At 35.6% G+C, this 27,803-nt stretch overlaps 2 protein-coding genes and 1 long non-coding RNA gene across 3 annotated transcripts; 2 read left to right on the top strand and 1 right to left on the bottom strand.

The window, feature by feature from the left end:
* Nucleotides 1-20: 20 nt before the first annotated feature.
* LOC126967989 (transmembrane protein 87A) lies at nucleotides 21-16,469 on the bottom strand. The gene is made up of 11 exons (XM_050812748.1): nucleotides 16,125-16,469; nucleotides 15,905-15,965; nucleotides 15,697-15,785; nucleotides 15,455-15,619; nucleotides 12,910-13,059; nucleotides 8,063-8,238; nucleotides 5,097-5,204; nucleotides 2,339-2,557; nucleotides 1,553-1,673; nucleotides 1,029-1,176; nucleotides 21-273 (listed from the first exon to the last, which is right to left on the bottom strand). The coding sequence occupies exons 1-11, from the start codon at nucleotides 16,221-16,223 to the stop codon at nucleotides 53-55; spliced, it is 1,557 nt and encodes a 518-aa protein (XP_050668705.1). The 5' UTR covers nucleotides 16,224-16,469; the 3' UTR covers nucleotides 21-52.
* A 3,585-nt stretch (nucleotides 16,470-20,054) lies between these two features.
* Nucleotides 20,055-22,191, top strand: LOC126968011 (mesoderm induction early response protein 1). The gene is made up of 2 exons (XM_050812792.1): nucleotides 20,055-21,414; nucleotides 21,800-22,191. The coding sequence occupies exons 1-2, from the start codon at nucleotides 20,308-20,310 to the stop codon at nucleotides 21,869-21,871; spliced, it is 1,179 nt and encodes a 392-aa protein (XP_050668749.1). The 5' UTR covers nucleotides 20,055-20,307; the 3' UTR covers nucleotides 21,872-22,191.
* Nucleotides 22,192-24,480: 2,289 nt separating this feature from the next.
* Nucleotides 24,481-26,647, top strand: LOC126968045 (uncharacterized). Its single transcript, XR_007730123.1, has 2 exons — nucleotides 24,481-24,745; nucleotides 24,847-26,647. It is a non-coding gene; the product is annotated as an uncharacterized LOC126968045 (long non-coding RNA).
* Nucleotides 26,648-27,803: the final 1,156 nt, after the last annotated feature.

Below are 27,803 nucleotides of genomic sequence, written 5' to 3'. Positions count from 1 at the left end.
GTCAAAATAAAAACCAAAAAAATTTGTTAGTTATTTAATTTACATTATAATACTATTGCATCTTAGATACTTCAAACTTAGTGTTTACGATTTCTTCGTCTGAATCGAGTAACGGTAGTGTGCTCGTTGGTATATTTTCCTCAACCCACCGGAGATCTGAGTCGAATGAGGTGGTGTTCGGTTCGGGTGGATCTCTCACTTCTGGGGTCTCCCCGACGTTTGTGCCTCGCATTTTGACTCCATATGCGTCATTTACGAACTGTTCCTCTTCCTCTATAACATAAAATTATAAAATGAACCCATTCTTTTGTAAAATTTAAACAAAAGCATTAAGTACGCCTTATCACACAATTTGTTACCATAGAGAAATATTCACTAGATTTCCGATTAATGAATTATTAATTAGCCGATAAGAAAGGGAGAGAAACAAATAGATTTAATCACATACTTGCCATGTAACTAATTTTTTTATCAAGTTTATTAAACTCAAGATTGAGTAGAGCTTAGGATGTCTAAATTAACTTGAAATCTTTCATGGAAAAAATAACCTAACACACACTATAATATTAACATTAATGGACCCTGATCAGATCTCTGCTGCATGAACTGCTGTTGCTGAATTTTGTATTAGGGGGCGTCCATTTATTACGTAAAGTGTTCTAAATCTTTCCAAATCACACTCAGGGGGAGACGGAATTATCATATCGGGCATATATCACGTAATTTTTTTTTTTACCAGTAAACTGTCAAATAATAAATGATGTGTTTATATATTTTTTTTTCAATAATCCAACTCGTATACAGACAAAACATAAATTTTGAAGAATCTCGCGTGAGATTAAGAGGGGGGAGGGGTTTGAGGAAAATCGTATACCTCACCAAGGTCGAAAAATCCTCAATATTGCCTCACGTAATTAATGGACGCCCTTTAGCTTTATGGTTATATGTCCGTCTTTCCTTATACGTCGACACGGCCTAAATTTGAAGCTAGAGACACAATTGGAGGACCTGTCTGATGGTGTACTGACCATCATCATCTTCGGCGTTATCAAGCAGCGGCGTGAAGGCGTATCGCTGGTTGTTGTTCGTGGGTCGCCATAACACCATGATGACAGACAGCACGCCCGCGAACAGGATGTGCCAGTACGCCTCGTCCATCCATACCTCCTTCCACTCCTGGTAATATCAACACATTTTTATTTAATAACCCCAACCGGAAACCTAAATAGATACTACACGGCCATGCTATCTGGTCCTCACTGACTGGCTCGAGTTTTTGCGTTTTTCAAGAATCCTGAGCGGCACTGCATTGTAATGGGCAGGGCGTTATCTTTTGCTGACCGTCCTGCTCGTTTCGTCCCTTATTTTCATTAAAAAAAAAACCTTCTCAAAAGGGCCGGCAACACTCCTGCGATTCTTCTCGTGTTGCTTGGGAATGTGGGCGGTGATCACTCAATCAGCTCTCGTATGCTCATTTGTCTTCCTCTCTAATAATTGCCTAAATTAGGGATTTTGATACATTTCCTGTTAATTTGAACAGTGTTGTACTTACAGTGATACAATACATAATTCGGTAGGACTTGAGCGAGTACAGCATGAATATGACGGACGCGACCACGGCGAAGATTAGCGTGTTGGTGAAGTGCTTGTACAGCGTCAGCTTTATGGTGTTCCTGGAACAATGTGGCGCTTAAGGAATCCACACATTCATATCGTTTTCGCTGTATAAAATACGCATGGCACATGTATGTACTAGCCATGACCCGCGCTGCGACAGTGTGATAATCAGCAACATTTAAGTAAGCATTATTATATTATTATATGAAGAGGGTGGCTATTTCCTAGTCCCTAATGATTCCTAGTAACACCGGGTCCAAAATTGAACTATTGTGTGCGCCACTCATACTATAGCTCGTCGTCAAGCCGCAGTCGAACCGCAGTATCTCCTTGACGCGAGTGTTGCAAACACTATCTGGTGGCACGAAGTAGTCGCCAAAGATTGTGTTACGCTTATGCATTAGTGGGCCGCAGTCGCAGAGTAGATGAATAGGCGTTTCATCATCCTCAAGGCAGAATCTGCAAGTTTTGTCGTTTTTGATGCCGACCACACTGAGGTGCTTGTTTAGGCGACAGTGCCCGGTTAGCATCCTAGTGAGTATGCATAGATTTTTCCTGTTCAAAGATAGGGCTTCATTCGCATTACTACTGTTGAATGCCCTTATCAGTGCTTTAGAGTGGTTTAAACCTGAAGAGTTGTTCCAGCGTTTAAGTGCTTCTTGTTTGTAAGTAAGCATGATAAAACATGATATCAAATGTCAACGGACATGATTGAACTCACCTTCTCAACTGCAAAGTCCTCATGGTGTGCGCCAGCGACACGAACACCCACCAGCAAATGGCGCTGTCGAGCAGCGAGAGCGGCGCCTCCGACAGCAGCAGGTCGCGGTTGGAGTCCTCGGCCTTGTGGTGCAGCCGCAGCCACGCTTCTATGGCAGCCAAGAGCCCCCATAAGGCGCCCGTGCCCACCACGCGCTGTAGCGCCGGGCCCAACCGGGGCCTGACAGGACAAACGAGCACCTGATGCTTACATGATACTTGGAATGCCGGAAGAAGCATAGGAGTTGAATATACACATACATAAGAAGGCTTTTTGGGTGGGCGGCGCTTATTTTGAAGGTCTAGCCGTATCGTTATTGAAGGAAAGTTCCTTGAAAACCGCAGTGAGAAAAACGCCACACATCCAAATGGAGAGGATAGAATTTAAGTTTGGTGCGGAGGTGGAGTTCAGTTGCAGGAATCAGGATCAGGTCAAACAGGAACTTAAGAGGACCACAAACCATATGGGTGTCACCTGATGGCCCGTACTCCAAATGATCACAGGTACTTATACTCTTCTGCAAGGCCAGGGAAAGCGTTGTCGGCATTTGGATAAGTTAAGATACATTAATACATATATTACTATTACAAGAGTTTACAAATATGTATTTCTTTCTTCAACTTAAGCATTTTGTAGATGTAATAAATAAATAATTATAATATAGTAACATTAGAGTCTATTATAACACTAGAAATAAGGGATTGCTTGTAACTAATTCTAGTAGGCTTCATAAGATACATAATAGCTTTAAGGGTAAATGTATACACTTCTATAATAAAGTCCCAGCCACTGTTCAGGCATTATCTATAAATAAATTTAAATGTATCATAAAAAAATAGCTCTGTCGTAAATCGTATTACTCCACTGCTGAATATCTAAATGATCGGACAGCCTGGGACTAGATTGTGATTATTTTATAGCGATAGAATTGACTGTACAATATTGTATATTTTTATGCAAAAGAGCGCAAAAAAAGAATGCTGGGAGATTTTCTTGCGCCGCTTCTTATCTCTCAGAGCGCCATTTGTTTCCGAAGCGGTAGTAGTATCTAGTAGTATAAGAAATGACATCAAAAAGAATTCTAAATGAATCAATTTTGAGAAAATATATGCCTTTTATGCCTTTTATTATTGTTCTCAATAATTATTCACTCGATAAAACAGATAACGTTAATGATAATTGATAAAGAACCGGTTGTATCACAGTTTGAAATAAAATTATTATGATCGCCATTGCCTATTCATTTCTAACATAAAAAATATTGGCATTTGAAACATTTCAAGGTTTTAATAGGAGCCCAGAATGCAACCAACCCACGTTCAAGGTTATTGGTTATTATGGGCAAATTATATTAAAACATAACCTGTGATCTTGTGGGACTTGCTCTTTTCGGGATACTTGGATCCATAAAGTAGGTGCTGAATTGATAACTTTAATAGTGCAGTATCCCATGGAATGCCTTGGCACAGTAGACATATGTCCCATACGGAAACTACCTACAAACGTTCGAAATGACACACTCACACAAACATGCGCATCGACGAGGCCCCTAAGCTGTTTTCGCGGTCAATACGAGACGAGTGTCACACTCACGTTGTTATTTTTTTACGCGATCTTTTTAAAAGTGCCAGCGTATTGCGTGGTATATCCTTGTTTTTTTAAACTTCCTGCTGATTTTGAAAGGTAAGAATGATTTATTATTTGTAGGTACTCGAATTATAAGTCCATGTGATCGATTGTAATAAATTCGTGAACATAATTATTCACAATGTTAAACAAAGATGGCGGCTGCAATATTTATTATCATTTTTTTTTATTTTGGACTAGTTACCTACATGTGTTTTGTCATGGTTTTCGTGGGTGTTGAAACCAATACCAGCTAGTCCTGTCAAAATGAAAATTTAAGATGGCGGCTGCAAGAAATTATTACTTATTCGTCACCGGTGACGTTTTCATGGTTTTCGAAGGTGCTGAAATAGATAGTACTGTCAAAATGTAAATCCAAGATGGCGGCCGCATGAAATTGACAATTTTTGCATCATGGGTGTCGTTGTCATGGTTTTTGAGGATGTTCAAACTGATAGAGCTGAAATAGATAATGATATCAAAATGTAAATCCAAGATGGCGTCTGCAAGAAAAAGACAACTTTTTTATCAGGGGTGTTGTTTTCATTGTTCTCGAGGGTGTTGAAGCCGGACTTTGAGATATGCTGGACTAAATAAAATTGTGTGTTCACCGACACTCCCGAAAATTCTATTGTTTGTATTATTAATTGTATTGTATCTCGAAATAGGTGTTAATTGTTCTTAATAATTGACATTGTTCTTAACATTTTGATGTCGATCGGTTTTTTTTTATTTTTTTATTTTAAGTGAATTTGAAGTACACTAAACAACAATTTGTCTGAGTATGTATAGATATACTAAATTTTTCAATGCAGCAATGAAAAATCTAAAAATAAATGTAAATTTATGATCCATATACGTATAGCAAATTTAAGACTTTTATGGTTTTCTCATGGATGCCATTGTCAGATCTGGACCACACAGGAAGCACCAGCTTTCAAATAAAAAAGAATTATCTAAATCGGTTCCCCAGTCGGAAGTTTTGAGTTGACAAACATAAAAAAATGTCGACGAATTGAGAACCTCCTCCTTTTTTGAAGTAGGCTAATTATTTTGATCTTTAATAAATCAGATACAGTTATAAATGACATACTTGACAATACCGAAGCCGAGCGACACAATGATAACGAGCATTCGGGCGAGTGCTCGCTTCGCTACGGACAGCCACTCCGCGAACATGTATGCCTCGCTGTTGAAGTATCTGTGGGATATAGAAACAATTTATCATAAAACAGCGAATCATAATATGCAATACACCTACATTTAAAGAGAATAGACCAACAAGTTGGGTCTGAAGGGTTCCGTAGCTAGTGAAATTACTGGGCAAATGAGACTTAACATCTTATGTCTCAAGGTGACGAGCGCAATTGTAGTGCCGCTCAGAATTTTTGGTCATTTACAAGAATCCTGAGCGGCACTGCATTGTTATGGGTAGGGCGTATAAATTACCTACAGTTGAACGTCCTGCTCGTCTCGTCCCTTATTTTCAATAAAAAAAACTATGAGACTTTCTTCTTGTTCGGTTGACATTGTTTCGGTTTGAAGGACGCCGTATCTAGTGAAATTACTGGACTAATGATACTTAACATATTATGTCTGAAAGTAACGAGCGAATTTGCGATGCTGCTTACAATTTTATGTTCATCCAAAATTCTGAGCGGCACTGCATTGTAATGGGCAGGGTGTATCACGTATTACTACTACATGAGCGTAAAAAAGTACCATAGAACTGTTATACCCATCAAACACAGGTAAGTAAGTCAAAAAGGCAGCACAATTTTTTTACAAAATATCATTTTATAAATACGAGCTAGTATTACAGACCGAAATCCAGGGTATCTAAAAGTCAATTACTTAGTTACCCGTACCTTACTTATGAACATCGTTTGCTTAGCAATAGGGTCTCATTTGGACTTAAGAAAGTTTTTTTAAAGTCAGTTTATAAGTGTTTCCAGCCCATAAGACCTCACTTTTGCAGGGACCATTGTCATATTAACCTAGAAACACCACCGGAGTAATTTGCACAGTTGGTTGGAGTTTAATTCTAAGATAACCATTTCATGGGTAAACACCCCAAATTCAGCTGGTAAGGCCGAAAACTTTTTTAATGGGAATTTAGAATTGGCATTGTTCACAACAGCGACAATTGATGTGTAGAAAAAAATAGAAATCAACCATTATTCAAATCATAATTGGAATTATTCCAGAAAAACTTTCCAAACCACATTCATGTTGAAATTGAGTTAAGAACACAAAACTGGTCACGTGATTCATATTAACGGACTGACAAAAAATGGCAGCCTTACTGTCGCTCTTTAAGTGACATTATGACTTAGTAGCCCAACCCACATGTATGGAATATACTAATATTTTTTTATTTAAAGACGAATTCCTTAAAATGTGATGTTTGTGGCTTGGAAAGTTTTTCAGGAACTAACGGGTGATTTATAAGAGGTATAGGATTTGATTTTCAAAAAAAAACACAAAAAATTTGAAAAATTTTATGAAATCTTTATTGGAATCGACAGAACGATCAATATAATTTAATGTTTGAAGATGATTTCATGCAAATGCTGGCCGCGGCTCCGGTTTAGATGGCCCATTCGCAAGGCCCAATTTCGGCACACTCTCTCCAACATATCAGCCGGTATATCACGAATAAATGCTTCAATATTGGCTTCCAGTGCGTCAATCGTTGCTGGTTTATCCCTGTAGACATGAGCCTTAATATGGCCCCACAAGAAATAGTCCAAAGGCGTTAGATCACACGATCTAGGCGGCCAGTTGACGGGCCCAAAACGTGAGATAAACTGTTCACCAAAGGCGGCTCTCAATTGGGCCATTGTTCCGCGTGCCGTGTGGCATGTGGCACCGTCTTGTTGAAACCACATGTCAGGCATGTCCAATTTTTCCATTTTGGGCAAAAAAAATCGCCAATCATCACACGGTAGCGCTCGCCATTCACAGTAACGTTTCGGCCATTGTCGTCTTGGAAAAAGTACGACCCGATGATGCCACCGGCCCATAATCCACACCAAACAGTACATTTTTCGGGATGCAGTGGTAGCTCTTGCAATGCTTCAGGCTGGTCTTCACTCCAGATGCGGCAATTATGCTTATTGACATATCCATTCAACCATAAATGAGCTTCGTCGCTGAACAATATTTTTCGATAAAAAAGTGGATCTTCCTCCAACTTTGCCAATGCCCATTCACCAAATGTTAGACGTTGTGGGAGGTCGTGTGGCTTCAATTCTTGCACCAGCTGTATCTTGTAAGGTTTTACACCCAAATCCTTTCGCAAAATTTTCCACGTAGTGGAGTAAGAGGCCCAATTGCTGCGAACGGCGGCGAATCGACATTTCACGGTCATCACTAACACTGGCGGATACAGCCGCAATATTTTCTTCGGTCCTCACTCTACGTATGCGTGTTCGTGGTTTAATGTCCAATAATGTAAACTGGGTTCGAAATTTAGTCACAAGCTTCCGAATAGCTGCCTCAGTAGGCCGACCAAACTGCCCATAAATTGGAAGAAGTGCGCGATGCACTCTCTTAACCGAGCATGCATTTTAAAATTAGATAATTTGCAAGCGTTGTTCGTTCGTAAGTCGATTCATGGTTAAATTATAGACCAAACTGAACAAGTTTGACAATGACACAAGACACGATTCACGCGTGATCTGTCAAAAACAGTGTTGCCAAAAAGATACCAGTAAAAAAATCACCCGTTACGTCCAATTAATGATAAATTCAAATTCAAATATTTTTATTCAAAATAGGATGTGAAATCACTTATTGAAAGTCAAAAAAACTACCACCCATTCCAAAGTGAATGCCTCAGACCTGAGAAGAATGGGCGCAACAAACTCAGCGGGCTTTTTTTTTCATCAAAAATATGTTTTACAATTAAAGTAACATTTACAAAGTAACATGGTACAATTAAACTTATTATTTAAAGCCTGAGGGCGGTCGCTCCATTCCAATCTGTGGTATCATTAAGAAAGTCATTTATGTTATAGTAACCTTTACCACACAAACGTTAATAAGACTCAGTACCCCGAGTTGTTGATGGAGGAATAGACGCCATAGTAGGTGGCGCTCTCAACCATGCCCAATAGCGCGACACCACCAATCCAGTATTGAATGCGGAGCAGGTCCCGCCATTGCAGGGCACACACTGTCAGCCAACACGCACTGATCACAGCATACACACCGCACATTATACCGAAAAACTGAAATATAAACACACCTATGAGATCTGTAGCAATTTTAATTTAAATAAAACACTTAAAGGATTAAAACGCGTGTAATTGTAACGGTTTTACATTAGATGTTTGCGTAAAAGTTACATTTTTATTTTAGCTAACCCGACGTTTCAAGACCTTTCCTGATCTCGTTTTTAGGGGGACTGCAGATGAAGTGAGTCAAAGATAGTATTTGTCATAGTTGTCATTATGAAGTTTAGCGCCATTTATTTCCTCGGAGGTGGTATTTGCTGTACACAGATGGTTTTTGGCAAAATTTACTGACAGTGTCCTCTTCTTTTTTGGTATGTGTAGTTATGGGTTTTTAATTTAGAGATTATTGGATCCCAGGTGTTAGATAATTTTAGACCATCTTCTCTATTGAAATTTGGGTGTTTTTTAATTTCGATGGCTTCACGTACCAGTCTTGGGTTCTCCCAATCTCTTTTCTTTTACCAAAACTTTTGGTTGGTCGAACCGGATGTAGTGGTTAGGACGGTCTGTTATGTGTTCACATACAGCTGACTTAGAGTGACGTCTGTGTTTGATATCCGCAATGTGTTCTTTAATAGCTATTTTAATATATATAACATACATCTATGGCATAACTGCACATCACTAACATTGTCAAAGCTGATAAGAGCTGGATAAATTATAACAAGACCAGAAGTAGATGCAAAGGGTTTCCCTTTGCATCTTGATTGGCAAATATCTTGGAAAGACTTTGGAGACACTCTGTGATTTGAATTCGAAAAAGCGGCCAAGTGCGAGTCGGACTCGCCCGTGAAGGGTTCCGTAGCAGCAATTTGGATTACGATTTAAGTATTAATAATAACTACTTATTAGATCTTGATTAAACCAATTTCGGTGGAAGTTTACATGGTAATGTAGATCATATATTTTTTTTAGTTTTATCATCCTCCTATTTTAGAAGTTACAGGGGGGGGAGACATTTGACCTCTTTGTAAGTGTCTCTCGCGCAAACTATTCAGATGAGAGAAAAATATATTAGAAATCTCAATAATATCATTTTTTTAAGACCTATCCATAGATACCCCATGTAAACGTTTGATGAAAAGTTTTAGTTCCAAGTATGGGGAACCCCAAAAATTTTTAGGTTTTTTTTTCTAATTTTGTGTAAACACCTTAATGCGGTTCACAGAATACATCGACTTACCAAGTTTCAACAGTAGGTATAGTTCTTATAGTTTCGGAAAAAAGTGGCAGTGACATACGGGACGGACACACGGATAGACCGTTTTTTGGCGTATGGCTACGGAACCCTAAAAAGGAAGAATGAACTGTGTGTGTGCCATGTAATAGGTTACCTAGACTTAAAGGCTCCTTCACAGGTCTTTAATAAAATACCAGAGAGTATACTAGGACTCACCGAGGTTAAATTTAAGAAATATATTAAAGCTTCTTAGACAAAGAAGGCTTACTATAGTATAGTAGATTATATAGAAGATGTTAATGAATGGTTCTTGTCTGGTTCTGCACTGGCCACCTAAAATTATATAGTACTAGCTGACCTGACAGATGTTGTTCTGTAGATACTAAAAATACTGTTTTATAGCAATTTGCCAATAATATTTCAAAACATCAAGAATTATTTCGTAACGTATGCTCCTTGTTGTTATAATGAAATTGTTTCACAGCAGAACTGTCAAACCGTGCGTTAATAAATTCTCTCATAGAAAATATGTCCATACAAAACAAATATTGGAAATAAAAATAATTATGGGTTCCAAATCGAAATAAAAAGTATCCTATCTCTCAAGTTGGACCTAACTGCACTCCATGAAGTAATCCCCATTTAAATCCGTTTATTAGTTTAGGAGTCCATCGCGGACAAACAATGTGTCATGTAATTTTTTATTATATTTTTATCATATTATTATTTAATTTAATTAATTTGAATTTAATTAATTTAATTTAAGACTAGCTGACCCGGCAAACGTTGTTTTGCCATATAAATTGTATTGATCTTTCCTTGCTAGTTGATAAGAGATGGCGCTAGTTGTATTCATTAGTAACAATCACACAGCTTTTATATTTTGTATAATTCACACTATAGTTTTATAAATTATAGCCTATTTATTATTCTGGTGTGTAAGCTATATTATTGTAAAGTTTCATCAAAATCTATTCAGAAGATTATGCGTTAAAGAAGTTCAAACATACATCCAGACATATAAACTTTCACATTTATAATATTAGTAGGATTATATTAAGTAGGTTAGTTAGTTCATCTCCCTATGTCAAAGATCCTTTAGAAACTGATGTAGCTTTATGATATTTACCAAGTGTTGTTAAAATATGTTATGTTATAAATGTGAAATCACTTATTGAAAGTCAAAAAAACTACCACCCATTCCATGAATGTGAATGCCTCAGGCCTGAGAATAATGGGCGCAACAAACTCAGCGGGCTTTTTTTTTCATCAAAAATATGTTTTACAATTAAAGTAACATTAACACAGTAACATTGTACAATTAAACTTATTATTTAATAGCCTGAGGGCGGTCGCTCCATTCGCAATCTGTGGTATCATTAAGAAAGTCATTTATGTTATAGTAACCTTTACCACACAAACGTTTTTTAACAATTCTTTTGAATAACGTAACACCTTTGTTTTGAACATTTTCTGGGATCTTGTTGTAAAAGCATATACATCGCCCCACAAAAGACTTAATAACTCGACTTAGCCGAGTAGTAGGCATCATCAGTTTATGTCTGTTCCTGGTATTAAAATTATGGTTATGACAGTTTCTGGCAAATTCACTTATGTGCCTATGCACATACATTACATTATCAAGAATATATTGAGAAGCAACAGTCAAGGTGTTAATTTCTTTGAATTTTTTCACAAATATTGTATTAATATCGGCAGCGTTGCCCCATAGCAATATACCATAGGACATAGTACTATGGAAATAACTAAAGTATACTAGTCGCGCCGTATCTATTTCAGTTAATTGTCTAATTTTTTTAACCGCGTATGCTGCAGAACTAAGTCTGTTCGCCAATCCTTCAATATGGGGGCCCCATTGTAATTTGGAATCATGCCAAGAAATATAGCAGATTCCACCGGTTCTATCACCTCTCCGTTTAACAAAACATTTGCATTTACATTTTTGACATTTGGTACGGTAAATTTAATGAATTTAGTTTTCTTGCTATTTAACAATAGGTTATTAGCGCTAAACCAGTACACGATGTCAGATAAAATATCGTTTACTTCGTCATACATAGCTTGGTTTCTTTTGACTTTGAAAATCAGTGAAGTGTCGTCCGCAAACAATACTACCTTATGTTTTTTCTCTATAAGATTAGGAAGATCATTTATATAGACAAGGAACAGGAACGGTCCAACAATAGACCCTTGTGGTACCCCCGTACTGAGAGGAGTCCCAGGAGATCTCCTGCCATTCACGTCGACCCTCTGAATTCTATTGTTTAGATATGAAGTCAGAAGATCGAGCGCAGTTCCTTTTATGCCATAGTGGTATAGCTTCCTGACCAGCGTTGAATGTTGAACACAATCAAAAGCCCTAGAAAAATCACAGAAGATGCCAAGTGCATTCTGCGATTCCGCCCAGGCATCAAAAATATTCTTGATCAGCTCAACACCTGCATCCGTTGTTGAACGTCCCCTAGTAAAGCCAAATTGTTTCAAATGAAGTAACTTATGAGAGTTAAAGTATGTAAGCATTTGGCTTAAAATTATTTTTTCAAAAATTTTACTAAGGGTCGGCAAAACCGACACAGGACGATAGTTGTTCGGGTCAGAAGAGCATCCCGACTTAAATATTGGTGTAATTTTACTATGTTTCAGCAGGTCAGGAAACACGCCACAATTAATACAATTATTAAATACTATTGCAAGATATGGTGCTATGACATCAATTATTAAACTTATTATTTTAACAGAAATGCCCCATATATCAGCAGTTTTTTTCATGTCTAGAGATTTAAAAGTTTTAATTATTTCTTCAGGGCTAACAAAACTAAAATTGAAACTTTGTTGACATCCTATAACATTTTCCAGAAGAAGTGACTCAGCAACACTGGTGGAGGAGACAAGAGTGTTTGTGATAGAAATTGGAATCTCAGAAAAAAAAAACTCAAAAGCAGTAGCAACTTCCTGCTGAGATTGAATTATTGTATTGTTTATTGATAGATTATATTCAATGTTGCGGTCTTTCAATCTTCCAGATTCCCAGTTAATAACATTCCAAGTCATCTTTATTTTATTTGGTGCATTTTTAATTATTTGTCTGATATGCATATGTTATGTTATAGTTATATATCATAACATATATATAGTTATATATATATGTTATGTTATAGTTATGTATAGTATAGATTTTTGCGTAAAAGTTACATTTTTATTATAATTTTAGTTAACCTGACATTTCGAGAACTTTCCAGATCAAAGTAGTCCCCCGGAAAATGTCACCTGGAATGGTCTCGACACGTCGGGTTAACTAAACACAAAAATCTAATGTAAAAACACAATTACAATTACACACATTTTAATCTTTTAAAAATTGTTTTATTTAAATGTTATGTTAATGTCACTCCCTATGGTAAATAAATATATCTATTTCTCTATTTCAAATATACTGACAGAAAACTTATAGCTATAATACTCACTGGTAATAAAGGCCATATTGAAGCTGAGAGGTAGCCAGATGGGGCAACCATCTCCACGTGAACTGTGGCTTTATACTTGGCATTGCTTATGAATGACATAGACAGGGCATATATACCTTCTCTGGTGACAGTTAGCAGTGATGGAGTTAACTAAAAAATATACAATTATTAATAATCTAAATTTAAGTGAACATGTGACGGCTCATACACAATGAGTAAGATTACAAAAAAGGACTCTAACCTTCCGTTATCGGCAAGTGCCCCTACACCGCGGTATGACTTAAAAAGGCGCGATTACTTATAAATAAGATGATTTGAGTGAATGTATAAGAAAGCTATTGAAACAAGCTATAAGACCATGTAAAATAAACTTATCTTATAAACAAAATAAGGGACAGAACTTGGCACTTTCAATTTTGGTATATCTGAAAAATCTAGTGCCATTTGGCACTTCCTGATTTTGGAAGGCTAATCTCAATAAAAAAAATTTTATGGTATAGGAGAACACACAAGTGTACTGTCATGTAGTGGTATGTGAGCACCACCACCCAAATTCTCTTGCAACACCATAGGAGTTATTTTTAAGCTATTGCATAGCTTCTATCGCGGGCCTTGAGCGAATCCAGAAATTCCGTAACGAAAATAACCTAACACTTACTCACTAGATCTATATAGATATTTCGCCACGGTCATTACAGTTGCCATGGAACAGCGGTTTTCACGTATGCTTTTTGTGCAGAAGGTCTCAGGTTCGAGCCTGGGGTTACGTGTCTAGATTTTTTTTAATTTCTTAATTTTTTTATCACGATTTTTAATTTTTATTATTATGACAAGCATTTTTATTTAGTCTCACCTGTCCCGTTGTCTGTCTGTAATCAAATCTTGCAAGTTAAATTTTAATCACTTCCAGTTTGCTTTTTTTTTTTAATTAATTTTATCAAAAAAAATACTGCCTAAATAAAATAAATAAATAATTATAATTGCATAAGTTGATAAGAAATGCTATGCAATAGCTTTACCGCGGCAGTCCCCGAGTGCCACACGTCTTTTTTTATGACAATAAGGGACAAGACAAGCCGGACATTCAGCTGATGGTAATTGATACACCCTGCCCATTTCAATGCATTGCCGCTCAGGAGTCTTGAACACCCCAAAAACTCTGAGTGGCGCTACAACTGCGCTCGTCACCTTGAGACAAGATGTTAAGTATCATTTGCCCAGTAATTTCACTAGCAACACTTCAAGGCAGAAATAGGTGCCGTTGCGGTACCCATAATCTAGCCGGCATCCTGTGCAAAGGTGCCTCCCACTGGTAAGTAATGAGTATTGCCAGACATTTAAGTGGTAGTACACACTTTTTTAAAGGTTGTATCATGAATCAACCTGAATCAAATTTTAGTGTGAACATAATTTGAGTGCTTTCAAATTCAAATATTATTATTCAAAATCGGATTTAAAGTTACTAATTGAACGTCAAGACTACTGCTGATAGAACACAACTTACATTTTAATGTTATCTTTAAGTGATAAGACAAAAAACAGTAATTGTATGAAAATGTGTATAATGTAAGCTGTTATCACCCCACCTCCTCCTTTCACTAAAGGAATCAAGGGAGTGTTACCTCATGTTGTTTGAACACTCAAAGATACTGATTTTTTTTTATGACAGTAAAGGATGAGACAACACTAGGCTGATGGCAATTGATATGCCATGCCCATCACAATGGAGTGCCACTCAGGATTCATGAAAAACCCAAAAACTCTGTTTGGCACTACTCTTGTGCTTGTCACCTTGAGACACAAGATGTTAAGTCTCATTTGCCCAGTAGTTTCAATAGCTATGGCGCCCTTCAGAACGAAACACAGTAATGTTTATCATATTTACTACAAAACAACACTGGCACTTATGGAAAATCCTTGTTATCTATTGTAATTGTTAAACACCTCTAAGAAAGCTGAACAACAATTCATACTGTCAATATTTATAGACCATACAAGTAACTCAACTTCTATCTTCCAATTTATAACTGTTTGTGCCTCCATTTGTCCAACATTCACAACCTTTGAGGCGTTTTTGGCGCTGAGTTTCTTGCACCCATTCTTCTCAGGTCTGAGGCAGTCTCTTTTGAATGGGTGGTAGTTTTTGACGTTCAATAAGTGATTTTACATCCTATTTTGAATAAAAATATTTGAATTTGAACTTCTAGCCTAGTAATTGGTAACTCTAAGGTTCTCAGGCCCGAGGTTTGAAGTGGTTTATATAATATGTTTTTGCCATTCAAATTAATAAAATAAATTTTTGCCAAAAAAAGAATAGATGTTGCCCGATTCTCAAACCTACCCAATATTCACACAAAATTTCATACAAATCGGTTCAGCAGTTTCAGAGGAGTTTCATAACAAACACAGTGACACAAAAATTTTGTATATAAGATGTAAGTTAAAATATTTATTTATTATTGATAAAATTATTTTAGATGTGTTGCAATAAAATAAATTACAATTATTATTATTAATAATATATTCAATATGCTGTGATACTCACCGATTTTATACTACTGTTACTCTCTAAGCCTTTATCCTTGTCATTGTAAAAAAATATAGGATTCTTGCCATCACAGATTACACTTTGTACCACAGTTATAACTTGAGCAGTACTGTGATTACTAAATGTGGTCTTCTCCACTGTGTCAGAACAATCTACTATTCTCTGGAAGCATATAACAGAAATACATGAAAGTTAACTGAATACCTATTGTTTTAATTATTTCTTTATTTTATATATACCTTTTCAAAAAAATGGAAATAATCTGGTGAGCATAATGTTGGTCTCCATGCATATGCTACTGTGAGATTTGCTGGTTCCTCACAATGCACTAAAACAAAAATAAATTTTTAACAGGAGTACCCAAGTGATAACTACAGCTGATTCTAACAAGTCCTTACAATGTGTAGTCTTCAGTAATTTCAAATATCTAAAGTTACTTGTACTTACATACTATTATCAACTTGGACTCCTTAAATAAAGACTTAGCCAATGTGAAATTACAGCTTTCCTGAAAAGAATCATTATGATAGTGTATTTTAAATAGGGTACATTCAATTTTGTAAATTACAAATAAAAAAATTGTGCCGATTCGTCACTTATGATATCAGCATGCCATAAATCGATATTTTTCGCCGCTTAGTGATAACCATACCATTGGACTACTTACCCCGTTTAAATCCAAATCCCATTTTCCAACATCGGAAAAACATAAAACTAAGGTGAATGAAGTGACTAGTACAAATTTAATAATTAAAAATGTATTCATATTGCCTACGCACAATTTTTAGTTATAAAAATATTTACACCATTGTATTGCGAAAATTAAATTTATACACTTCATTCAAATATTGTTACATTTATAAATATGTAACAAAGCATCATAATTATCCAAGTTGGGTATATAACATTATGATAATCTTGATCACAATTTAATAAAAAGACGTACTGTACTGCTCAACGTTTGATTATCATTTATTTAATAATTATTATTAATTAACATTTATCGATATTCGATCATGAATCGAATCGGTCTAGGTACATAAACACAGAACACTTTTACTCTACGAGTACTTGTCTACTTGACAATGACAGTTGACTACAACAAAGTAACAATTAGAAACACGAGTATAGACAGTAAACAAAATATGTAACCATCCCATCAGTGGTGACCTCACTTGATGCCATCCATGTAGAATGACTTGACCATGAGACTTTATCGTTCTTGGATTATGGGCGCGTGATTGTATCTGCGGTTAGAGAGCGTGGATTTATTCCGGATAGCCGGTCAATTTCATCTTATAAAGTCAGTTGCGCTGTAACAAGCAGTGAGTGCTACACGAGAAGACCATGTCCACAATAAATACTAATGAAAGGAATAAGAGATAATGAGACAACATTATGTATAATTTTATATAAAATAAAACAATATTCTATTCTTTATATTGCTGCTTTTATGGAAAGGTAACCACAACTGAGCCTATGTCAGGTTGAGGTAGGCTACCAAGTAATGAGTAAAGGTACGATGTTGAAGAACATTCCAGTTTTAACGGTAATTATCAGTGTTTATATACGAGTACAACAGTTTTTTTTTAATCTGAAACAAATATACAAAAAAATCATGTGTGAAATTCACACGTGTAGAAGTGAAACCTTCATAAATGATGAAGAATTTGCTATAAAAATGATGAAAAATCTCTACAAACGTATAATACCTACACGTATACAAAACACCACGTTTGTTGTGATGCCTTTTCTCAAGCTTTGTCCTACTCATACACACAATCACGTATTAAGCACGTTCAACGTTGAGGCCCAAGCAACCCGTTTGCCTTGGTAAACACGATTGGGGTACGAAGCAAAGCACAAAGAGAACCACGAACAACAGCAACAACGGTTCAGCACTTGCATAATAATTTTCAAGATGTGCATTGAACACGAACCTCTAAACTACATAATATGAAGTCTTTGTACATATGGCTAGGATGACACATGATATCAACTGCTATGAAAGACATTTCTATCACGGCTACCTAAATAATTATGGTGTCTATGTAGTAATACGTTGTGCGCGTGATGTCAGAATATATAAAGGTGTACTCGCGTCCTACATAAGACAGTCTCTTCTTGAACTATGATCGCCTGGTGGAATGAGATAGGAAGCATTATACAGTGTTTTGGTACACTGTATATTGCTTCCTATCGCATTTTCTCCTACGTTGAATTTATGTGCCTGCCTGATTCTCTCGCCGGCTGAATCCTATACATTTGTTTGTGACACACAACTGTTTGTGTCTCTATAGTCTCGCTTTTTCGTTTGCTTGAGTTCCAAATCACGACGATTTTAAAGAAGTTTCACTTCAAAAAATACACACTGATATAACATTATAATGTATAAATACTTTTGTTAGTTTTAAAAGTGTTAGTTAAAATTTAATCTTACTTTTCCAAATATATTTACATAAAATATTTACAAATGGAGTAAAAACCAGGGAAAGGAGATACTCAAAGGATATAGGACGGGGAATTTAAGGATGTAAAAAATGTATAGGGAAGAATGCATTAAAGGACAACTAAAGAATATATGGTCCACATTTCCCTCATCTAGGCCACAATAACACAGAGAATGATGAATTTCGAGAACCATGGTTTTGGTGAGATATCATGTTAAGATCTCCATAGAATTTTCTTTTCAAAGTTATTGATATTTTCCAAATGTTGTACCAACTATCATACATCATAGATTTCAAATTAGTGCTTAAGTCATGAAAGAAAATTTAGTAGTGTTGGAGAGATCCTATTTGTGATGCTGACATGCATATGCATATGCACATGCATAGCTGCAATTTCATTGCTAAGGATACCCGAATGACCTGGTATCCATGCTAAACTGATTTTAATATTTAGTTTATGGCACTGAGTAAGGACAAACACCATAAAGTATTTAACGAATTTATTGTACGAACAAGGCATATCGCCTTGTTCGTACACTCGAAAGGGACAAAAATTTACAGCCCGTTAAAATTAAAAAGAAGTAAAATATAGTGGACAAGTTGATACTGAATATCATAACTAAAAAACGGACTGCTAAAGTATTAAAAGGTTTAAACAGGTTCACAGTCTTCTCACCAGGTACGCAATGTATTAACATGTAATAGACATATTATTATATCAATTTATTCACGCAAATAATTTTATGCTCTTGGACTACACGTAGAGCTAACTTTCTTAACTCTTCACTGTTAATAAAAGAAGACTGTATCTTACCACATTAATTCTTGTCCTTAAATCTGTTAGTTCGTTTATGTAGCCATAATAATATCACTGTCGGTTTCCTCAGTGCTGAGGGTCGTGATCATCTCGACAGAGTACTTTGTTGCGTATTATTATTATTATCTGTTTTGCCGCCGTCGTGGACAGTGGTTTCAAGGGTAGTGCGAATCTGATCCAGTTCCATCCACTCCTTCCTCTTGGTCTTCTTCCCTCCACCTTCCCTGTTGTCATCAGTCAGTTGTCTTTATCCCTTCTGGCGATGTGGCCGAAGTATTCTAACACCCCAACATCCTTCTCCAGCACCACATTTCGAAGGCATCGATTCGTTTTCGGTCGGCTTCCTTTAAATTCCATGTTTCAGCGCCATATATGAAAATGGAAAACACCAGTGATCACACAAGATTGGTCTTGGTTTTTATGCTGATGGTTCTACTCTTCCATATCTTCTCTATTTGTGACATGGCACCTTTTGCCATGCCGATCCTATGACAAATCTCTCCCTCGCAAGAACCATCGTTGCAGATTTCATAGCCCAGGTATTTGAATTTGTTGACCATTTCTAATTATAGTCTTTCGGTAAGCTCCAAACTGTCAGACAGATCCACAACCATGACCTTAGTTTTAGACCTGTTTATAGCGAGACCCAGCTCAGCACTGACGTAGTTTTTAGTTATGGAAAAAAAATATATTTTTTGTCAAATTCATTTTCACAGCGGGATTAAAGAGGCCTTCTGTAGGCACAGTCTGTTTATTTTCTTTTAACTTACTGGTACATATACCTCTTTGTGGTACTAATAAAATTCTAAATTCATCCTTTACTATAAAGGCTGGAACGAATTACAGCGCCGCTGCACGTCGCTTTACGTCGCTAAACGGTATCTATAACAGTATTTATTCGAATTTTTCATTCATATTCTTCTGGAAAATGCTTGCTGCAAATAGAGGATGAGGAGTTATGCCCAATTAAACTCGACCATTTTGTCTAACTACAGAATCTAAAGGTGAATCTGTCTGTGGAGCTAATTCCAAGCGTAGGTGACTGCTTACGATGTATCAATCAAAATCGGTTACAGTAAAAGTTGATTTGCTTTCCATTTCAATCTTGCTGTATTTCTGTTAGTGTTCGCTGTAAGTTTGTGGGCTAACCTACATTATGAAATTTTCATTGTTTTTACTAAGTTCTGGACTTATCATTATTATTATGATATACAGAAATACTATATTATATCTAGTTTGGCAATGTGTTTTGATTTATGCCTGATTGACTCGAGCTGGCAACAAAATTCAAAATGTCAATTGTCAACGTCACTGACACAGAAGTAAGAAGTAAGACGACAAACCTTGAAAGTTTGGCATTGGTAATTGGTTTATTTTGTGACCCATAGAAATTAATTTCGTATTTCCGTACCAAAATATTTATGTTTTCAGTATGTATATTTCAATATTATTCTATAAAAGTGATTAATAAATTCTTTCTTTTAATATCCCAATATAATTCACAATGCATTAAGTATTTACAAAATATTGTCATGTTTGGCGGGCATAGAACTCCGTAGTGGCTTGATGGTTCCTTGTTAGTCATGTCGGATTGCGCGCTGGTAACCAGTGTAAGCGAACACGATGCCAGTATGGATGTGGGGAACGATAAATCCCTCTTCGAGCCTACTATTGAAATGATGGTAAATGATTTTGACGACGAGAGAACATTAGATGAAGAAGAAGCTCTGGCGGCGGGTGAGCATCAAGATCCAAAAGCAGAATTGAATAGTCTACAGCGTGAAGGTGATATGCCCTTAGAAGAATTACTGGCTTTATATGGTTATAATAGAAACATGGAGAAGCCAGCACCAGAACCGACTCCTGAAGTAGTAGCAGTGGAGAATGATAAGAATGAATCTGAATTACAGCAATTATACACTGAGACAACAAATACAGAGGTCCCTCGGTGCCTGAGATCTGGCTCTAGACCCCCTTCGGAGGAAGAGGAAGATTATGATTACAGTCCTGATGAGGATGATTGGAAAAAAACTATTATGGTTGGGAGTGATTACCAAGCTGGTATTCCTGAAGGTTTGTGCAGCTATGATGATGCATTACCATATGAGAATGAAGATAAATTATTATGGAACCCAGATATTCTTGATGAAAAAGTGACTGAAGAATATATGAGAAAAATATGTGCTATGAATAGTGAAACAGGTATTGATGCTGTACCTCGTGGCAAACAATTAAGGGATGATGAAGAAGCATTATTTTTACTCCAACAATGTGGTCACAATGTAGATGAGGCACTTAGAAGAAGACGTATCACTTCACAAACACCAGCTCATGCCAATGTCTGGTCAGAAGAGGAATGTCGGAACTTTGAAAATGGTATTAAAATGCATGGGAAGGACTTCCATTTAATACGACAGCAAAAAGTCCGTACAAGATCAGTCGGAGAGTTAGTACAATTCTATTATATTTGGAAGAAGACTGAACGACATGATATATTTGCAAACAAAACCCGGTTGGAAAAGAAAAAATATACTTTACATCCTGGCCATACTGATTACATGGACAGGTTTTTAGAAGAACAGGAAGCTACTGGTGCAACTATTGTGCGACCTGTATCTCCAACACAGATGATGGTTTATGTGTCTTCACCTGCACCTCAACCAGATCCTCTTGCTTTAGGAGAGAAAGAGGTATTTTCTCAGCTTGACTCACATAACATGTCACCTACCCAAACACACTCAAATGAGGAAGCTGATGCTGTCAATATATGCTAATACATAATAATTCTCTAGTAGAATGCAACTTTATACATTTATAAAATAATTACAGTCTCAAACATGAGCTCTTATGTTTTGTATATGGCTGAATAATGATTTATAATTTATGCTGCCTTAAATATTTTACTGTTAACAGAATGTATATTGTAAATAGATATAGATGATTAAGTTATAAACTTAAATAATTATATATAGGTAGGTACAGACCCTCAAGTCTCACATAATCTATTGAGTTGCCAATCAAAAGACATGATGATAAGGTTTACTCAGTAAAAATATTTCGTTTATTCCATATTAGGAACTGGTTGACCGAACGCTGCTACATATTCAACTAGGTTTGCTGCTGCACAATAAACCTGACCCAATATAGAAAAATATGTCTAATAATGATAATAATACAAAACTTCAGGTGCATAAAGAGAGAGATAATTTGAAGGTAACAGATGTGAAAACTCCGTAAAGTATATTTATCCAGAGGTAAGGAGACCTAGTTTTTTCTGTATTATCTAGTGATTTGCCGAAATCTTTTTTCTCTCTTTAACATTTATATTTAATACTGGCTCATAGTATATTTGAATATACAGACAACTTAAATATTTTATAAATCTCATTCGCTATAACATTCATGTACTACAAATCTTATTAAGAAGAGCTACGAATAATCATAAAATTTATTTGTCCTCAAATCAATTTGTTGTTGAATTACTTGCCTATCATATCACTATATGTAATAAAAAAACTAATGCTCATAAAAATCTAGATATTTACAAATTTGTAGCATTGTATCCTTATTCCGTACCATGTTGTGTGTCTATATTTACATAATTGTTGCTGCAAGGTACAATGTTCACCCAGCTCATTGTATCACCTACTTTATATTCAAATTCAAATATTTTTATTCCAAATAGGCTGTGACATCACTTATTGAAAGTCAAAAACTACCACCCATTCCAAATAGATTGCCTCAGATCTGAGAAGAACTGGCGCAACAATCTCAGAAAGTAATATCATACAGTTAAACTTATTATTTAATTGCCTGAGGGTGGTTGCTCCATTCCTAATCTATGGTATCATTAAGAAAGTCATTATTGTTATAGTAACCTTTACACCAAACATTTTTTTACAATTCTTTTGAATGTCATAATACTTTTGTTTTGAACATTTTCTGGGGTCTTGTTGAAAAAGCATATACACCACAAATGAGTTACTAACTCGACTTTGCCGAGTAGTAGGCATTATAAGTTTATGTCTGTTCCTGGTGTTAACATTATGGTTATGACAGTTTCTAGCAAATTCACTTATGTGCCTATATACATACATTACATTATTTATAATATATTGAGAAGCAACAGTCAAGATGCTAAATTCTTTAAATTTTGCTCTGAATGATTCTTTAGGACCTAGCTTATAAATAGCGCGAAGAGCCCTCTTCTGCAGCACAAATATTATATTTATATCAACAGGGTTGCTCCATAGCAATATACCATAGGAATTAATACTATGCAAGTAACTAATGTAAACTAGTCGCACCGTATCTTAATCTTTTTAACCGAGTATGCTGCAGAACTAAGTCTGTTCACCGATCCTAAAATACGGGGCCCCCATTGTGATTTTAAATCCAGAGAAATGCCAAGAAGCATTCTACCTGTTTTATCACCTCTCCTTTTAACAAAACACATTTTTGACATTTGGTATGGTAAATTTTATATATTATATCGTTTTCTTGCTATTTATACAAATGATTTAAGTTTTCTTTAGTGTTAATTCCTCCAATATTTGTTTTTAAGTTTTGGCGGAATTAACACTAAAGAAAACTTAAATCATTTGTGTAATTATGGATTTCCGCAAAGTAACGCCTAATTCAATAAATTTTCTTGCTATTTAACAATAGGTTATTAGCACTTAACCAGTACACAATGTCAGGTAGAATATTGTTTACTTCATCGTACATAACTTGGTTTCTTTTCACTTTGAATATCAGTGAAGTGTAATCTGCAAACAATTCTATGTTATGTTTTTTTTCTATAAGTCACTCAGTTATACGTTATTAAGTATGTATAAAAAAGATGTACAAAAATTTATGTGGGACTTTTATGTCAAAAGAGAACTTCCTAATATGCAATTATTAGGTTTGAGCAGGCTATGAATAAGAAGATTGTGTTAATGAAACCCCAACTGGGTAGTGGAACAAATATACCAATATATTTTATGAACAGTGCAGTATTTAAGAGTTGGCTTAAACCTGTTGAGAGTTGGAGATGAGGATTCTTATAATGGAAATATGATTTCATTGTATAATATATTTTTTACTGTTCATATAGTATGTAGTTATTGTTATAAAATATGATAATTATTGTGATGTATATATGTATAGTAATCTAAGAATTAAAAGATGCGTGAAAGCAGTACCTACTAGCTATAAAGTGGGGCAATTATTTATAAAATTGTGAGTGATCGCACCCTGAGGACATAGTGACTTGATTATGGTGATTATTTCAATAAAACTTGAATTTTGTGTATTTTTGACCTGATGAGCCGGTTTTTGGCAACAAGCAATAACTATAGGTATATTGCTAATGTTAATTCGGTCAACTTAACTGGGCACCTGGCGCGAATGACAGTTCTATGAAGTACGGTCAGCAATAAAAACTCAACAAAAGCGGTTTAAATCAAGTAGGCCAGAAAAATTTAATAGAACCTCGCACTAAATTTACGATCCAATTTTTGTATTTTTACAGATCCAGGTGGATCTTTAAGCCTAATTTGAAAAAAAGTTTTGGTCGATATCTCGAAACTATGCACTTTAGGGCAAAAGTTAATGAGGCAATTATTAAGAAGAATAAATAATTAAGATTGAGAGATACAAGAAAAATAAGTTAAGAGACTACAACATGTAAACTTTTTTGTTAAACTTGCCGTTTACGATTTATAGCCCATTTAATGACCGCATTTTCTATCTCGGCGAACAATTTAAAATATTGAATTACATAAGGAATTTTTTTACATTTTCATTTTATTATATTTCGTGCAGCTAAAAATATTTAGTAGTATTAAATATGTTATTAGTGTAACAATTAATAATAATCCACGGATGCTAAGTTGCTAACGCTACTAACAAGACGGCGGCGGGGTGGGGAACGCGGAGAGGAAGATTCTTGACTCAGGTCCCGAGTTAACTTGACCGGGTTGTTTGTCATACGGCCGCTTTCAATAATCTATCTATCCTTAGTTTAACTTACTAGAGGTAGACAAATCTATCCTTTTACGCTTACTTACATTTTAATAACCTATTGGACTAACAGCCGTTTTCAATAACCTATCTATCCTTAGTTTTACTTACTAGAGGTAGACAAATCTATCCTTTTACGCTTACGTATATTTCAATAGCCTATCGACAGATAGCATTGGACTATAATATGGATATATAAGATCTTGTCATTAAACGGTGTTAGCAATATATCCGTAGCTAGAGATATGTTATTGAAAACGGCCGTATTACTATATTGGATATAACTATGGATAGATAAGATTTTGTTATTAAACGGTGATTGCAAATCCGTATCTAGAGGTACGTTATTGAAAACGGCCGTAAATTGATTGGCTTGTATTTTTGTGGTCATGCAATAGTAACACAACATTTATAATTGTTTATTAATTATTATTGTTGGGAATCAGATTAGAAAGTACAAATGTATTTAAGTTTAGTATTGATTTTCAATTAAATTATGAGACTAATCAATAACTGTAAACATTGTTTCATAAATTATAATTATGTACATGTATTATGCCTTTCTACCTATGATTATCAATAACAGTATAATCAGAGATTTTTTTTATGTTATAATATATAATTTGTTCATTTAATTTATAAATACAATATTTTGGTAGTTAGGTAGATACTTAGAGTAAGGATTGGTCTCCGCTGCGCTCCAACTAATACTACGCCCAAGTGGGCGTACTCGAGCCAGTCTCCATCAATGTGTGACGTTGACGTGCCACCTGGTCAGTTAAACTTTGCTAATAATTGTAACTAAAATGCCGGGTTGTGTAGTAAAACTTTGTAAAAATAATACTACAAAAGATAAGTAAGACACAAGGATCACATAATATCATCAGTAAGTATTTTGTATTTTATTAATTACAATGTAAAAATATAAAACGAAGTGTATGTTACAAAATTTTGAAGATACCATTGAGTGTGTCGAGATATCACGAACACAAGCATCTAATAGTTGCTTTAATAAAAAAGCTATAGTTTTTAGGTAGTGCGGTATCTATTTGGAGCCTAGGGGAGACCAATCCTTAATCTAAGTGTAGGTATGATATTTACTCTTTTTATTTGTATGTATTTCGTATAGTAAATATAATATTTTATTATTTGAATCGGATATGATATTGGTTTTTTCTCCATATTATTAATAACTGATTTCTTAGTAAAATGCCTTATTGTGGACTTTATTTGTAAATATAATGTTATCATTATTTAAAAGTCTACGATTACAAAGTAGATAATTTATACGTCTAGATACAGCCTCTTGCTGGTAAACAACCGATGAAAACAGGCCAGGTTTACTACTTTAGTGTGCGTGACATGCCACGTCTTACACTCGCGATTTTTGTCACTTTATGTTAGTGTGCATTGCTCAAGATAGAGGTTAACTGTCAATTTCTTTCGACAGTTCTCGCAACTGTCAGTATCTAGACGTTTAACCTAAGTTTGTAAGTATGTAGTTACAGTGTCACCAACTTATCTGTGAACTGATGGGTGTCGCCATCGTCTTTTAGTGTTGCTAATTAATTCCAATGTGCACAAAAGTCGGGGCATATTTAACACTTAAATTTCTGAAGTATCGCAATAAAACACACGGAACACTCGAAAGTAGTAGACACTGACAGTCGAATGACATTTCAACGTGGCGACCGTAGTTCCTATTTTTGGCACTTCAGAGATAAGTTGGTATTTCTATACACAGTGTCTGTACTTTTACCCAGCAAATTGTTTATAATTAGTTTTATGCTGTTAGCTGTCCGTAATGATTATCTTATTATTATTTTATAGTTTAAGAGGAATTTACAGTTCCGACTTAATGTAAAAACTAAACAAATGTGAAATATTTTAATAATAATAAAAGTAAGTTTATACTTTCTTTCTCTTTTTAATCACATAACATGCCTTTATTTACGATTATAATAAGTATTAAAAATGTATAAAAAATATTTTTGTATGATCGCCTGAGAAATGTATTGAAGTAGAGATAGACCTATCTACTATTTTCTAATATAAGACTATTAGAGAGGTCCATCTCTATTTCAATACTCCCTGTATTTGCCCGAAAAATTAAAATGCTCGTCAACTGCCGCCTTTATCTCTCCGTCACTCAAAAATCTTCCCTGGGGGCTAGGTCTGGGCTGTATGGTGGGTGATTAATTTGTTAGAACCCTGTTTCAGCCAGTACACTCCTTGCAATTGCCACTGCGTGAACAGATGCCTTGTCCTGCAATAACACCACACATTTCGCTAGTTTGCCTGTCCTTTTCTCGACAACCACTTGAGGCACTTTTGTCAGCAATGCGTCAAAATAATCCCCATTCACTGTAGTTTTTTTTTATAAAAGCAAAGCAATTGATATATTAGTCAGTCTGTATAATGTATTTTGTTGGTTACAACCTCGATTCAAAAGGTTTTATCTTATTTATCAATTTAATGAACAAAATAAAGATCAGGAACTAAAATGGAAATATTCCTCCGCCCAGAAAGGTTTGACGTTGACCCATCCTCAAGTTCTGCCACAAAATAATGTTCCCAACATTGGAAACGGACATTCGAAAATTATTTGGCGCTTTGACGTAAGAAAGAAAATGAAGAGATAAAACTTCGAATTTTAACTTATCATTATCTTCCACGAACTATTCATTTAGTAGTCAGTGTACTACATATGAAGCAGCCATTAAATAGATCAAAAGAGGAAAGCCCCCCCTACCTCACACCACATGGGAGCTGATAGCAGTCTGGCAGTTCAGAGCCCCATCTGACACTTGGTCTGGTTACGGTACCAATACTCGAGGAGGCCAACAATCTCAGAAGGGACACTTGTGCCGCAGCTTCTTCCACAACAGATCGTGATTAAGTGTATCAAAGGCGCGACTTATATCTAAAAAACACGCATAGACTGCAGTGTTTGCCTGCTTGTAGCAACCGACAACCTGTTTTATCGCGAATATAGCCATGTCGGTTGAGACTTGTGGTCGAAACCCAAACTGACCATCTTCAATACTTATGGCGCTTGTGTAGTAGTGGATGA

This window comes from Leptidea sinapis, chromosome 14 (assembly GCF_905404315.1).
Source record: "Leptidea sinapis chromosome 14, ilLepSina1.1, whole genome shotgun sequence".
In the NCBI taxonomy this organism is placed as follows: Eukaryota; Metazoa; Arthropoda; class Insecta; order Lepidoptera; family Pieridae; genus Leptidea; species Leptidea sinapis.
This window is presented reverse-complemented; position numbering and strand designations above follow the sequence as displayed.